Raw genomic sequence first — 15,172 nt, forward strand, 5'->3', positions numbered from 1 at the left:
TCTCCTGCCTTTGGCCTGCCATCCCGTCCCCAAGGGCATCTCTCTGTGGGCCCAGTTCCTCATCTGAGAGGTGGGCCCACATTCCCTGTGAGGAAGATTAAAGGAGATACAAGAAAAGCCAGGCCCGGGTGGAGGCGGAACAGTTTCCTCTTCCTGGAGAAGTAAATTAAAATTGCCTAAGTGCTAGGACTCAGGAAACCGTGCAGGGCAGATCAGACCTTCCTTTCTCTACGGATCCTGAGCTGCTCTGGTCTGGGACCAACAGAAGATGGCCAGAGGCTAGATTTAGACAGAATCTAGTGAAAAAGATAGGTTTTCTTGATCTTAGAAAACATAGGAGAGGAGGAGAACATAAGTATTTCAAGGAATGATTACTTCTGTTCCATTTGTTTTGTTTAAAAAAACAACAGGCCGAAGTCTGCATATAGAAAGCTTTCAAGGTATTTTATACTAATGTAACATTAAAGAATGATGGGCCAGTACATCTACAATCTGTATTAAAAACCCCAGTGTCCTGAGGCGCCTGGGTGGCTCAGTCAGTTAAGTGTCTGCCTTTGGCACAGATCATGATCCCAGGGTCCCCCACATCGGGCTCCCGGCTCACTGGGGAGTCTGCTTCCCCCTTTCCCCCACCCCTTGTTTGTGCTATCTCAAATAAATAAAATCTTAAAAAAAAAAACCAAAACCACACCCAGTATTTTGAATCATTTAAAAGGCCCATAAATTGCCAGGGATCATCTTTTCATCCACAAAGGGAAAGCACAGGACACAAGCCAGCCCCCCCACACACACACACAGGTGATACAGAGCTGAAACACGCTACAGCATGATAAAACTTGCGACACAAAGAGCAGACGTGACAAAATCTGTATGGTGCATACTTAGGTACAGCAAAATAGTGACTACTGACTGTCATCCGTAGGTGTTAGCATTTTACCGGAGAAATAATTTTTTGGGGGGAGGGAGTGGGGAAGGTTCCAGGCGGAGAATCAGCACTATGAGCACCCGCTGAGTGCCAGGCATAGTGTCTACGTAGTCTCGTCTCAGCTACCTGGCAAAGGTAGGAATTAGGTATCATTTTACAGCTAGGGAAACTGAGGCTTGGGGAGACGGAGGAACTTGCCCATGGTCATAAAAGCAGTGAAGGCATTAGGACATTTAAGAAGTGTCTGTGATAAGGGAAATTTGATATCTTGTAAGCACATGCCAACCCAAAGGAAATCCTTGATAGTAAACATTGGGCCAAAATTCTCCACTACTAATTTATTTAAAAAGACAAAACGCCACACCTTATATCAAAAAATGAACTTATTGCGAAATGGCAGCCTGTGCTAGAGAAGCAAGGATCTATTAACTGTGGCAAATCAGAAATTTAGGACATGCTGCGCACAAAGCCTCCACAAAGGAGGACAATGAGCTCAGGAGCGACCAGAGAACTGGAGAATAGGCCTGATTATCTTCTGCAAATCTTGCCCAAATGGAATGTCTCCTACTTTCCTAAATGCCACACTTCTTTATCCTGGAAGACAAGATAATTACATGGCACATATAAAAAGTTGTTGACAGAAACGGCTTCATGGAGAAGGCTGTCACAATACATTACATCTTGGGAAGGTGACGTGAATCTCAGGGGACAGGCAGACGGGAGAGAAGGCAGTGTAAGCACTCGCAGGATCCACGCCCGTGGGAAGATGCCACGCCAGAGATTTACTAATCGTATTCAAGAAATCTGTGCTCTCGAAACCAGCTTCTTCCTTGAACCAGAGTTTTGTGGGCTCTATTCTACTGGCTATTGTAATCATAGCTTTTTAAATCTAAAAAGGAATGTTAACTTGAATATTTACTTAGAAGGTAAAAGAGAAAATGCCTGCAAGGAGCATCTCCCCTGCCAACAGTCAGGTGCAGAAAGCTTCTGTGGGGAAGCCCATATTTCTTCCTTAAAGCTCATGCATGGAAATGGGACATGGTTGCACAGCCACGCCCTGTAATTCATCAGCCTGGATCCGTGCAACGAGAAACAGCTACTCACAATCACTGTACAGAATAAAGAAGGGATGGATGTGCAGGTTAGTAGAGAGGACGTTCTTGGCTCTGTGACACTGCATGCCACACGGATCCGAGTGCGTCCTGACGTGGCGACCGTGGCGCTTGAAACAAAGCCCCAGGCCGGCGGCTCCTACAAGAAGTCTCGCGCCCTGAAGAAGTTTCGCCAGGCTGCGCAACTCACTCCCACCAACTTAATCTGACGTCTCCTCAGGTTCCTCCTTCCCAGAACACCAGCACTGTTCTACACAATTAACCTATATTTAGTACATGTTAAATGAATCCAGCCGTAAGACTTTCACCACTTCCTTCTTGTATCTGTTACTTCATCATACGCCACAACTCGCTGTTTTGAAGAAGCTGATTGTAAGTGTATTAAATAAATAACTAATTCTAGATCTCTAAAGACAATTTTGAATTGATTTTACAAAGGACCCTTCAACATGCAACCCTAAGAAACAAACAACCTTAAGCAACGGCGAAAGGAATTTTCTTCTCCCTAAACCCCAAAATTTGTTTTACTTTTGTGAATATGTTTCAGAAAATGAAATACGGTTCCTGATTAAGCACTAACACTACCTCTGCTCCCATATTTAAGGGATCCTGTCCAAAAGATAACATCAATCTAAAATAGAAACTTGGTTCTCTGCCATGAGCACTTCTCCTGCGATTTGCTTTGCCAGAGAGCAGTCAAGGATGGGGGCGGGCAGCGGGAAAGGGTGGTGAAGGTCACTGCGCTGGGCCTCACTTGCTTGTGCTGCAGCAACACTGACGCTGTGTCCCTTGGGAAGAGCCAGAGAACTTCAGTGAAGGAGGCTACAAACAAGATGTAATCTTGCCTCGATACCAAGGCCGCTGTTTGTCCGGACCAAAGCTGCTGCACAAGGTTTTCAAAAGCCAGACTCCTTATGGAGCCGTCTTATAGTTAAGACCTCTTCTGGCTTAAAATACTATAAAAACAGTCTTGACGAAACAAGGCAGAGGGGCCAGAAGGAGAAGTCCACCCTATGTCTTCAGGTCTAATGCACCCTCCCTTCATTTTATCTGTGGCTGGTTCTCCTCACACAGGGCGGTCCTTCTACCTCCATGGCCTGGTGGTGCACTCCGAGGCAGAGCGAACTTTTAGAACTAGACTGAAATGGTTCACGGGCGTTCTGTGCGATCTGAAATGTCCCTACACACATGGCCGACCATGCGCTAAACTCTAGACCTCCATTACCAACTACTTGGAGCCCAGCACATAACAGTTGTCGCCACATATTTGTGGACAGGAAAGATCAGAGATTTTCACTCTACAGCGAGGGGAACGATGGAAGCGGCCGGGGCTCAGTTCACGGTCAACGACGACGGACAGCCGAATGCCTACTCTGAGCCACGGCAACCGCAGCACACCTGCTGGCAGAATGCGCTTCCAAAGCCAACTGGTGGCTCAAAAATATAGAAGAATCAAGCGGCATTCTTCAAGAGAGGGGAGGGCCCATAAATATTGAGGGCCTGAAAGAAAAGAACAAAGGTATCCTGAAGATGCCAGGAACAGAGGTCATAATTGGAAGGCCCAGGTCATGCCAGTGGATGGAGGACAGCAGGAGCGATGGCTGGGGGACACGTGGGGCTGTGGTCATGTTCAGGGTGGAGCTTGGAGCCCACACCCATGGCGGGTGGCAATGGAGAGAGGACCCCAGAGAGGAGAGGCAGGCAGTGTGCACACAGCTCCCCAGCCTCCAGCCTTGCAGGCCACCTGGTGGTGTTGCTCAACAGTCCAACCTACCTGATGCCCCCATGATGGCTTCTAGTATTTTCTTCCTTCTGTCACCAAGCTGAATTTCACTAACTGCAGGTCTTTGCTTAGACATCAACTACTGCCAGGGAAAACCCTCTAACAGGTGGCCATGCTGACTCATAGGACTTGGTCTGGCTTACTGCCTACCCCCCACCCCCCGCCCAGTGCCCGTCAGAATGCCTGATGCATGGCCAGTATCTGAAAACCAGAGGGAGGGAAAGTGGATACAGAAGTCTGCAAAGTGAACGAAGTGTTTGTATTCAAGGCTTCTTTTGATGCACAGCTCAGATTGGGGGTTGAAGCACTTTTGGTGTAAGGGGAAGAGGGTTGGGCACCCCTTAGAATCCCAGGGACAAAGAGCAGAGATAAGAAAGGACTGGGACTCAGCTGAGTAGGTAGACGTGGGAGCAAACAAGTGCCTGCCTCTCTCTGAACCAGGGGTGAAGAGCAGACCACAGCTCAGGGTGCTACTTTGACCCCTGGCTTACCTTAGAAACCTGCGAGCAGAAATGTTTCCTACAGAGAAAGTCTTCTCAGTCTTGCTGCCCTCTGGGAACCTGTGTTGATGGCTTTGACGGTTGGCTTAGACCAGAGGAAATGAGTTTACCATGAAAAGATAGGGCATTAGTCATAGCAGAGATTTCCTTAATTTGGAATGCAAGGAACCACAGGAACTGGAGGGAGAAGGGTCGACGGGGTGCTGGACACATGAGGACATTCAGTAGACCATCATCCTCCCTACTGCAGGGAGCTCAGGAGGATGTGGGAAGAGGCGAGGGCAGCCCAGCCTACCGTCGCGGGGGACCATGCTACTTGAGAGGGTAGCCTCCATCTCCAGAGCCTAGCTGTTTGCAGTTCTGCCTCTTACTTTCTTCAGTGCCTCAAGTCTTGGCTCATATAACACAAATTTCATGTCCATCCCCAAACTGCATTGGCCACAGCAGTAGCTTATCACATGGAAAAAATGAAGGGGGAGATAAGAGCACATTTTCCACATTTCTTCTACAAGAGGAAGACAGAATATTTTCCAACAGGCATGAAGTAGGGACACCACACATAAAACAGACAAGAAAAATGCTCCAAAGATAGCATCCTGCTTGTGTCAAGGCTGCTGAACACACCATCTTTTCCTGCTCTTTTCTTGAGATCAGGAAAGCAGAAAGGCCGGGATTGTCTTTTTTACTTTGTATGTGAAGGCATGTAGACATCTACTCTGCATGTGAGGACGTGTAGAGAAGGCATGTAGACATCTACTCTGTACGTCAGGACGTGTAGAGAAGGCATTTTCACTGAACAAGACTTAAGTGTAGACTGTTTTGTTATCCCATAAGTCTGTTCCAGATTCAGTTCCCCACACTAGTGTGTACCTGAACCCTCTGTCATGTAGAATCCACGGACACACGGCCACGGTTTACTCCTCTCTCTCTTGACTTACAGATGAGGCCACATTGTTGGATGTCTACTGATACTCTTCCTTTTATAAGGGAAGAGCCTCTTTCTTTCTTTTTTTTTTTTTTTTAAAGATTTTTATTTATTTATTTGACACAGAGAGAGAGAGACAGCCAGCAAGGGAGGGAACACAAGCAGGGGGAGTGGGAGAGGAAGAAGCAGGCTCCCAGCAGAGAAGCCTGATGCGGGACTCGATCCCAGGACCCTGGGATCACGCCCTGAGCCTAAGGCAAACGCTTAACGACTGAGCCACCCAGGCGCCCCAGAACCTCTTCATTTCTAATAATGTTTTTATACTCTCCAACCTATTTGCTTAATATTAATATTCCTAATATTCGGTTTTCTTTTCATTAATATTTGCCTGGTGGATCTTTCTCTACTAGTTTACATATTGTCAAACTTCTTAGGTATTTATGTTTTAGGTGTGTTCCTGAAAATAATACATAGCATGATTTTTAAGAGATAATTAGAGAATCTTTTGCCTCTTTACAAGTAAAATCTATTTTGCCTTTATTGTAATTACTGATACTTATGAACAAATTACCACATCTTATTCTGTGATTTCTGTCATGATTTTTGTCTTTGTTTCTTTTGCTTCCACCTTACCCATTTCCATGAATTTTTATTCACCCAGTTTTCTGTGTTTCTTTTCCTGCTATGCTTGACACTTCCTATCCCTAGACTTTAAGTGGTCACTCCAAAGTGCTAATGTGCCCCTGAGTCTACGAGAGTCAGGTAAGCAGTACCTCCTCCAGCCTCAGAACTCACTTTCTCCCCCACGTTGAGTGCTCTGGTACTTCCGTGCTGTGCTCTTTTTAACTAACTCCAAATCTACCATCTGTGGTTTAAATGGTCAGTCCTTGGATTTACAAATATATTTACCAATTTCTATGCTCATTCTTGATCCCAGTCCTTTCTTTTCATACTTTCCTTTTTATTAACTAATTCATTTGATAAATATCTGCTGATCACTTAAATATGCCAGGCATTGTTCTAGGCGTCAGTGATAGAGAAGCAAACAAAACAAAGTCCCTCTTCTTGCAGCATTCACATTATAGTGGCTGCTTCCATTATTCTGACTAAACCGTATGCCTTGGGGCACGTGGGTGGCACAGTCGGTTGAGCGTCTGACTCCTGGTTTTGGCTCAGGTCATGATCTCAGGGCCATGAGATCGAGCCCCATGTCTGGCATGATCATGGATCATGGAGCCTGATTAAGATTCTTTTCCCTCCCCCTCTGCTCCTCCCCCCCACTCATGCATGTGCACTCTCTCTCTCTCTGAAATAAATAAATCTTTAAAAAAAATAAATGACATGCTTTCGTTCTTCTGGTAAGTATCTCGCTCAGTCTTGGTCTACATTTTATCCTCATCATTGAACAACAGTCCTGCTAGATCTGGAATTCCAGGTTCAGGGTTCATTTCCCTTAAGACTATTCTACCAACTTCCAGAATCCATGGTTCCTGGTGAGAAGTGGGCTAACTTTTCTTTTCTTTTTTTTTTTTTTTAAAGATTTATTTTTTTTAGAGATAGAAAGTGAGTGGAGGGTAGGGGCAGAGGAAGAAGGAGAACCCCAAGCAGGCTCCCCACTGAGCTCGGAGCCCGACACGGGGCTGGATCTCATGACCCCGAGATCATGACCTGATCTGAAACCATGAGTCGGACGCTCAACCAAGGGTGCCAGCAAGGCGCCCCGAGAAGTCAACTGTCTTTCTAATAGTGCTTCTCACAGGGGCTGTTGGGTCATTTCTCTCCTTGTTTTTAAGACTTTGACTTTGATGTTCCTCGGTTTTACAATAATGTGTTTCAGTTTGGATTTATCCTACTGGACAACTTCTTTTTAAAATAACTTTTCCCCTTCACCTCCTTATAGCTTCCATATAATACGGAACGGACACACACACAGCGCCACGTTATTGTAATTTTCCCTTTGTTCACTCCACTTTCTTTCAAAACACAAAACAAAAAGCACATTTACCAAATAATAAGTTGTAGGAAGGCCTTGGCCTGAGTGCTTTCCAAGTGCTGCAGCCACACGCACACCTGACTTCCTCTCTAGAAGCCTTTCCTCTGCCTACTTTCCAGATAAGACAGTTAATCTTAGAAATGTGAAGAGACTTTTCCAAATGACACAGCTAGTGAGCATTATAGCCAATGCTTCAACTCCACACAGCCTGTGTCCTAAACACACTACACACCCTGCGTCCTGTTTCTAAGCACATGTATTTGAAAGAACTGGAAGAGGACAAGAAATGCTGGCCCATCATTACAGAAATGCAAGAAGAACCACTACTCTCTGATTATCCGTTGAAATCTCACAAATGAGGCAACAGGCATTGGTACAATAAATACGGCGAAAACATTCAGGGCATTTTTCTGGGTCAAGAACACCTTATTTTATGGTCCAGCCAAGAGACGAAATCATCTTTCTGTGCAGGCAAGGACAGCCTCACTCTCCAATCTGAGCTTTACCTCCTCTGAATCACCTTTGAACATAGCTAGCCAAGAATCACCCATCTCAGATGTGGTTAAAACGAATTCAAAACCAACCACATAGGTATTTATGGGAAAAAATAGCAAAAGCCATGGTTTTACCTGTGCGACTTCTTCAAAATCTTCATGACGTTTCTGCAAAGCTCTGGCCCGATGCAGAGATTTCCCCACACCCGTATGTTTGCTCAGAAATGCTTCTCCATGGTTCTCAATCCAGTCCAGCACCTACAATAAAGTACAGGTATATATGCCATAAAAACAATGTTCTGCCTTGTTTGATGGCGAGGGCTACCCACTGATAGGGGCTGTGGTCAAAACTGTAACAAACAAGAAGCAAAGAAAGGAAAAAAACTGGAAGCAGCTGGACACTAATCTACCACGTCTGATCAGCTTCCCTAACGTGATTTTCAACAGCTCTTACCATAAAAGCATAAGTCTGTCTCTGTATAATCATTACGTGCAATAATGATTAAGTCTCATCTCATTTTATACACAATGGAGCATCTAAAACTGAGTAGGTTTTGGGTAAGACAGTGGTTATCAAGCAGTTTAACTTAACATCTTTATAAAGCTCAAAGCTTCACAACTCAGGCAATTCAAGCTTAACCACAAAAGTTAATGTTTTTCTGTCTCTTCTTTAGAACACTGAAAACATAAATAAAACCTAAGAAAACAAAGCACTTAAATGCCTCCGTCCTGGTCTTTGAGGTAATTTATTCTGTAAACTACTAAGCTGTTGTGAAAGCTAAACATTCCATGAATTTAATTACTTAAAAGTTCTTGCAAGTTGACACCCACCACCTACAGAAAGGGAGCAGAAGTTAAGCACTGCGATCCGATGTTTCTAGGTTCAGAGTCGGTGCTGAGGAGTTCACTGGCTCTCGTACTTGAGAAACCACAGAAAACTGGCATTATCTAACAAAATATTTACACTACCATCAAATGTACACTTGGCTTCTTTCTGATGGGGAAAAGAGAACTAGCAAAAAATAAGTCAGTGACATCTTTTGCTATAAACTAAAACTTTACATACAAGGTATTTAAATATTCAAATACATTTGTTAACACACTGCTGAAGGCCACCTCTCATACTTCGCATTTAGTAACTAAGGTAACGATGCATATGGATCAAAACTATCTCAGACTGAAGAACCAACTGGGGCAGGAACAGCCAGGACAGTGGTCGAGGGGACAATCTGGAAGCAGACCAGGCATGGCACCCCACTAATGGCAAAATAAAAGGGGTCTTAACTTGGGATTCAGTGCTATGAAAAGGATCCCTTGCCCTTTGTTGCCTGCACTAGAGAGAGATCAGCTGTGCTGACAGAACTCTTAAAGAAAAAAAAAGAAAAGAAAAGGCAGCTGGTAAGGGCCCGACGTCCAGGGTCTTGTTATCCATCGCTCCAAACCAGCGACCTTCAGAAGCCAAGGGTCTGACCTAGGGCCCTTTCTGCATAGGGTTTAGCAAAGTTAGTAGTACGTGTAACTAAAATAGTTTGCAAACCTGAATAAATCGCTGGTGGTCCTCTTAAAGACCCTGTAGAATTAGCAGAGGTGTGATGCCTTGCGGGGGTGGGGTGGGGGGACGACAGAGGGGCCAAGCCTTGCGGCAGAGGCTCAGCTAAAGCCACACAGCTACCTTATTGCGAGAGCTCATTTCTGAACCTCTTTTGTCAACACCACCGATCTGCTGGTCCCTCAGGGTCACGCTATCAGAGTGCTTCTTAGTGGATCTACATGTATTCTGTCACCTCACTCCCAGGCCTCCTGAAAGCTCTCTCGTTTCCACCCTCCGTTTCTAGCCCCTGCTGCACACCCAGGGTCTAGCTCTGTGTTCTGGGTGAGTTCTTTATCCCTCCCGGCCTGTAGCTTCCTTGGTTCTCAGTGATCGTAACGGGGAGCTGTGAGGTCTACGACAAGCACGTCACCCCAGCGTGCCGGATATACAGTTCGCGCACCATCCCCACCCCTAAACCACAGCCTGTGGCAGAGTTCCATCCGATTTTAAGCTCTTGGGTGGCACAGCTATAATTATCTGTTGCTTTTCAGTTTAATTTTTTTTAAGTAATCTCTACACCCAACATGGGGCTCAAACTCATGACCCCAAGATCAAGAGTCACACGCTCCTCCCACTGTGCCAGCCAGGCGCCCCATCCATTGCTTTTTAGTTAGTGTACATTATTGTCCTTTCCTGAGATAAGAGAGAGAGGGCGAGAGGGACTGTGCTTTAGTATTACCATTAGTAAGTAGTACTACATTCACACTTGACTTCAAGGCAGACATAAAGCTGTTGGGTTGTTTACATGAGTCTCTTAATTCCTATTATAAAACACAGACCCTGTTCCATTCCTACAAAATGTCCATTGACAACTTCAAGACGACTCAACCTCAAGGATGGATAGAGTTAAATGGAATGTGCCTCTGGGCATGGGGCCAATAACACACAGGAGACAAGGATCAAATATTTTAAGCTTGAAAAGATCATAAAGATACATAAGTATACCTAGGCTACAGTCTCCCTGCCTACCAGATCTATATGAAGAGCTAAGAGATCTTTCTTTTTAACTACAGTATTTTCTGTATATTCCGCAACTTTACTGTTAATAGAAATTTTAGCCACTGGTAAACAGCAAACCTGATAATTACTGGCAAGTCAATATAGACTTGAAATAAGGACACAATTTCAAAAAGTAAAATGTAAACATTATTTGGTAGAAAGGGCTGAGGAAGCAAAATACAGTATTTTTAAAATAATAAAAATTTGGTGTTGAAGCCTAAGAAAAGTCTTTCAGGAAGTGTAAGTTGGAAATTAAAGCTATTACGAACCAACTGTTCAGAGTTACAATTTTTCTTTTATTAGTGGTTCCTTTAGACAGAATTGTAAATACCAGGTGAAATTATATTTCCAACAAACAGGAAAGTAATTCAAAGAAGGTGTACAAACTCCAAGCACTTAAAAAAAAATAGTGGCAGACAATTATGAAATCCAGCTCATACTCAAAACCAAATTCTCCATGAGGCTTTTGCTCTTTTATAAGTCTGAGAACATTTCCCAGATCGCCCAGGAATCCTGAATCGATACAGCAGTCCACAGAGCATTTCAAAGACATGCTTGTGGAATCGTTTCCACTGAAAACATAAAAATACTTGCGGATCAGGGGCTTCATCCACCTAATCCAGCCAGCCACCTCTCTGACCTCGGCTGCAGCCAGCAGCTGTCATTCGTCCTGTGACCCCAACCCCAGAAACAAGGCTGGCACAGGATTCGCCGCTCTGCTGCTAGATTAAAGGAGAAGGACAACAGCGATCCCTTCCCACCGGCTACCTGGCTCCTGGGCAGGACAGCAAAGCCGGGAGGCCAAGGCTACCTCCCTCTCTGCGCAGAGGAAGTAGTGCGAGCTCATTCTTCTGTCCATCAGTGCCCTCTAATGGACACAGTGAGAGCCCCCGGGTCCAGGTCACTCCAAAGTGAGCCACCAACACAACACAGATACCATCTCAGCATCTAAGGCAAAATGCCAGATGGGCAGGAAACCGTCATATTGTTTAGCTTAACTCCCTGCTTGTGATTACAAGACAGATCATGATGATGGCAAGTACGATTATGCTCATTTCTTACCTAATAATTATATCGCTGTCTGGGAACCTGCTGTTGCAGCAAGTGCTGACCCGGGCTGGGTGTACACTAAGCCATCATTCCTCACGGTGAGCTGGGGTAGGGGAGGCACATCATATCCCCATTTCACAGATGAAGACACAGGACCAAGGACCCTCTACTACCGTGTGGAAGAGACAGTCTGGGAACTAAGACCCAGAGGGTCCATTCTCTTAATCTCTGGTCTATACGCCTCTTGAGTCGGCTCAAGTGCCATACAGCTGGCACGATGGGGTCTGGAAGGAAAGAGCTGTTCTTGTTTGCAAACAGCTGGGGGGCTCCTGGGCAAATGACCTCTGCTGAAGCGAGTAGGGTATAATGGACAGCAAACACTACCAACTCTCAGTTCAAGGTTGTGGGAACCAGCTGCTGGTGCCTTCCCACCAACTCACGTAGCAGAGTTCTGGCCGTCTTGTACAACCTATGTGATTTTCTGTGACCAGCCCCCACGACCTAATACTCACTGTTTCCTGGATTACTATTTCTGGTGATTGCTTCTTTAAGAATTTGTGACTAAATACTACACCCCCATCAGATGAAACTAATTCTCACAAACCTGTATCTCAACAACAGACAGTATAAGGCCAAAGTAAAGACATTTTCCCTTTAAAATGCAACGGTGGGGATGGCTGGGTGGCTCCCTCGGTTAAGTGTCTGCCTTCAGCTCGGGTCATGATCGCAGGGTCCTGGGATTGAGTCCCACATCGTGCTCCTCACTCAGAGGGGAGCCTGCTTCTCCCTCTGCCTACCAATCTCCTTGCTTGTACTCTCTTCTCTCTCTGGCAAATAAATAAATAAAATCTTTAAAAATAATAATAAAGTAAAATGCAGAGGTGTTTATTTCAAATACTGACTGGAGCAGCTTCCTGATATCGTCCCGCATCACGTCACTGCCGCCAGCATTATTTACTGAAAGATTATTCCATGTATGTTTGGGAGGGCAACACAAGCAGGTCCATAATCCCTTATCCACAAAAAAGCTGAAATAACTCTGAAATTCTCAGTATTTTTTCAAAACTTGGTCCCAAAAATCCCTTTGGCACCAAGATCCAGTAGTGCAGTCTCTAGTCCTGTACATTTGGCTACAGAAATCTCCATGCTTTCCTTTAGATTATGGGGGGCGGCCCAGACCCCACTACAGTGTCCTCTATCACACACCGTATGAACTCTGTTATCTTCCTAAAGTTTGAAAAAGTCTTTTTTTTTTAAAGATTTTATTTATTTATTTGACAGAGATAGAGACAGCCAGCGAGAGAGGGAACACAAGCAGAGGGAGTGGGAGAGGAAGAAGCAGGCTCATAGCGGAGGAGCCTGATGTGGGGTTTGATCCCATAACGCTGGGATCACGCCCTGAGCCAAAGGCAGACGCTTAACTGCTGTGCCACCCAGGCGCCCCTGAAAAACTCTTAACCCCAAACACCTCTATCCCCAAGGGCTACAAATGAGAGAGTGGACTTTGATTATTGTCCCTAGTCAACAAGAAATGGGGCTCAGAGAAGTGAAACGACTTGCCCAAGAAAGAAGACTGAGAAAAGAGATTCACATGAAGGTCTTCACAGCCCCAAACTCAGGCTCTAACCCATCATTACATCACATCATGGCTTGTAGATCCTACATGAACACTGTAAAAATATTCTAAAATTAGAGTTCTAGCTCTAGAACAGCTGTTTATAAAAACTAGATAAGACCTTGGACATAATCAAGAACACATGAAGCCAGTCTGGTTTTACTGGGAATTCCGGATCCAAAGAGTATCCAGGGAAAGTATCCAAATATCTCTGAAATCCAGATACCATTTTAAAAAGACATAATCACTGAATTTTTTGTTTTCTGTCATAATAATGAGAACTCCTTCAAAGTCATGTTTATTCAGTTTACAACACACAAACACATGAATCAAGTGAAAAACCAAGATAATTCTAAAATACCCTAAACATGTTCTTTTTTAATATAAAATCAGATTTTTCCAGTGGCAAAATATTAATTTCCTCCCTGCGCATCCCCTATAAAGCGAGAATTAACTGAGTTTCATTTAGTTACTTCCTTGTTCGACCGCTGTTGGTTTTCATTTAAATCACCGGGGATGCCAATCTTGAAACAGACTGTGTTTCCGGGGCTATCTATTTATTTTTTTTCCCATTGCCATTTTTAAGTAAGTGCTCCTGAAACAATCATTTAGATCAGAGCTTTCTTGATTATCAAATTAACAGTATTTTAACGATTATAACAAAGAATGAGTGATTAAGTAACATCACTGCAAATCTACTAAAGGGAAGCAGAAGACCAAAAAGGAGGCCTTCGCTTAGAGAATGTTTTTATGAAAGCCTGGTGTTTAGCACTGCCCTGAGGCTATCCAATATTATGCTATTAATGAAATTTGCCCACAAAGTTAAAATCACAAAAGAAGGATACTCTGAGTTTATATTATTGAATTCCGCATACACATCCTCTCTCAGGATGCCTGGTACCTTTTTCCGGAAGCAAAGAGCATATTTTACCCGAAACCAGCATCCTCGTTCATGTTCTTCCCTTTCTGGTAGAGGCCAGGCTCGCTGACCACCTGCATGGAGAAGAGCAGGAGGAGGACACAGCCCGGGGCAACTGTGAGGGGCTGGACTCAAGCCGCTAGAAGCCACAAGTGAGTGCAGAGGGGTTCTCTCCCCTGCCTTCTCCGCCCCCACTTACCCACTCCCGAGGGGATTAACTGAACCTCTCACAGTGGTGAGCAACTGCAGCTTCTAGACGCCCTTCCCCAGCATGAAAAGCCCCACTTCAATATTCCTTTCTAAGCAACATGTCAATTTAATTTTGCTCTTTGGCTCAGAAGCAAACCACCCTCCTCAGGTGGAGAGCAGTGAAGCAGTTAGAAAACCACCAGGCTTCCTGGAGCTTCGGTCAAGTCACTGGACTTTTTCCAGGCTCAGTTCTGTTAACTGGAAAACAAGGAGCTTAGCTTGAGAGGATCACGAGGGCCTTGGCTCTAAATTCTATGATCTGCACAGCACAACTTCCACAGTGAAATGAGAGACGCAGGTCAACACACATCTGTGGGCTTTTGGGGCCTGAGGGAAGAAGGGGGAACTTTTCAGGTCCGGCATGTACAGTTGCCTGACAATAATAACAGTCCTCCATTTCTTTATTTCTCTCCACTGGAGCCAAGAGCTGTTTCTTCATCCATTGTATTCCAAACCCAGAATTAAGTTAGCCCTAAAAATCTATAGAATTATTCTTAATATGGAAAGATCTTCTGTAAAAAATATGGTTTCTAGAACATTCTGAAGTATACTAAGCCTAATGCTCACTTGGAAAAATAACCTATTTAAACAAACAAAAAACCTCAGCAAGTTACACAAATGTATAGCAAATATTAGAGCAAATGTGTGCTACAGAACCACATTGTCCTGTGTTGCAAGAGTTACTTTTTAAAAAAAAAGATTTACTTATTTTGAAAGAGAGAGATGGAGGGAGAGAAGGAGAGGGAGAGTTTGAGCACAGGGATGAGGAGAAGAGGGAGAGAGAGAATCTCAAGCAGACTCTCTGCTGAGTGGGGAGCCTGACTCAGGGCTCAATCTCACAACTCTGAGATCATGACCTGAGCTGAAATCAGAAATCAGATGCTTAACTGACTGAGCCACCCAAGCACCTCAAGAGCTACTTTTGCTTAACTAATCTAAGTGCATTTGCAATGTCAGAACATGTGCTCCATGTACACTTTCTTGGCTAGAAGGGAACGTAGGTGAAATCAATGAAGA

The 15,172-nt window shown here is 44.5% G+C and overlaps 1 protein-coding gene across 1 annotated transcript in view; it reads right to left on the reverse strand.

Annotated features, from left to right (window-relative positions):
• The window catches only part of TRIO (trio Rho guanine nucleotide exchange factor), a 348,230-nt gene that overhangs the window by 158,168 nt on the left and 174,890 nt on the right, over positions 1–15,172 (reverse strand). Inside the window, 1 exon segment of the mRNA XM_045787154.2 lies at positions 7,868–7,990. Coding sequence (XP_045643110.1) covers positions 7,868–7,990 — 123 coding nt within the window.

Source organism: Ursus americanus, chromosome 15, assembly GCF_024610735.1.
Source record: "Ursus americanus isolate L20-20 chromosome 15, mUrsAme1.1.p, whole genome shotgun sequence".
Taxonomy (NCBI): Eukaryota; Metazoa; Chordata; class Mammalia; order Carnivora; family Ursidae; genus Ursus; species Ursus americanus.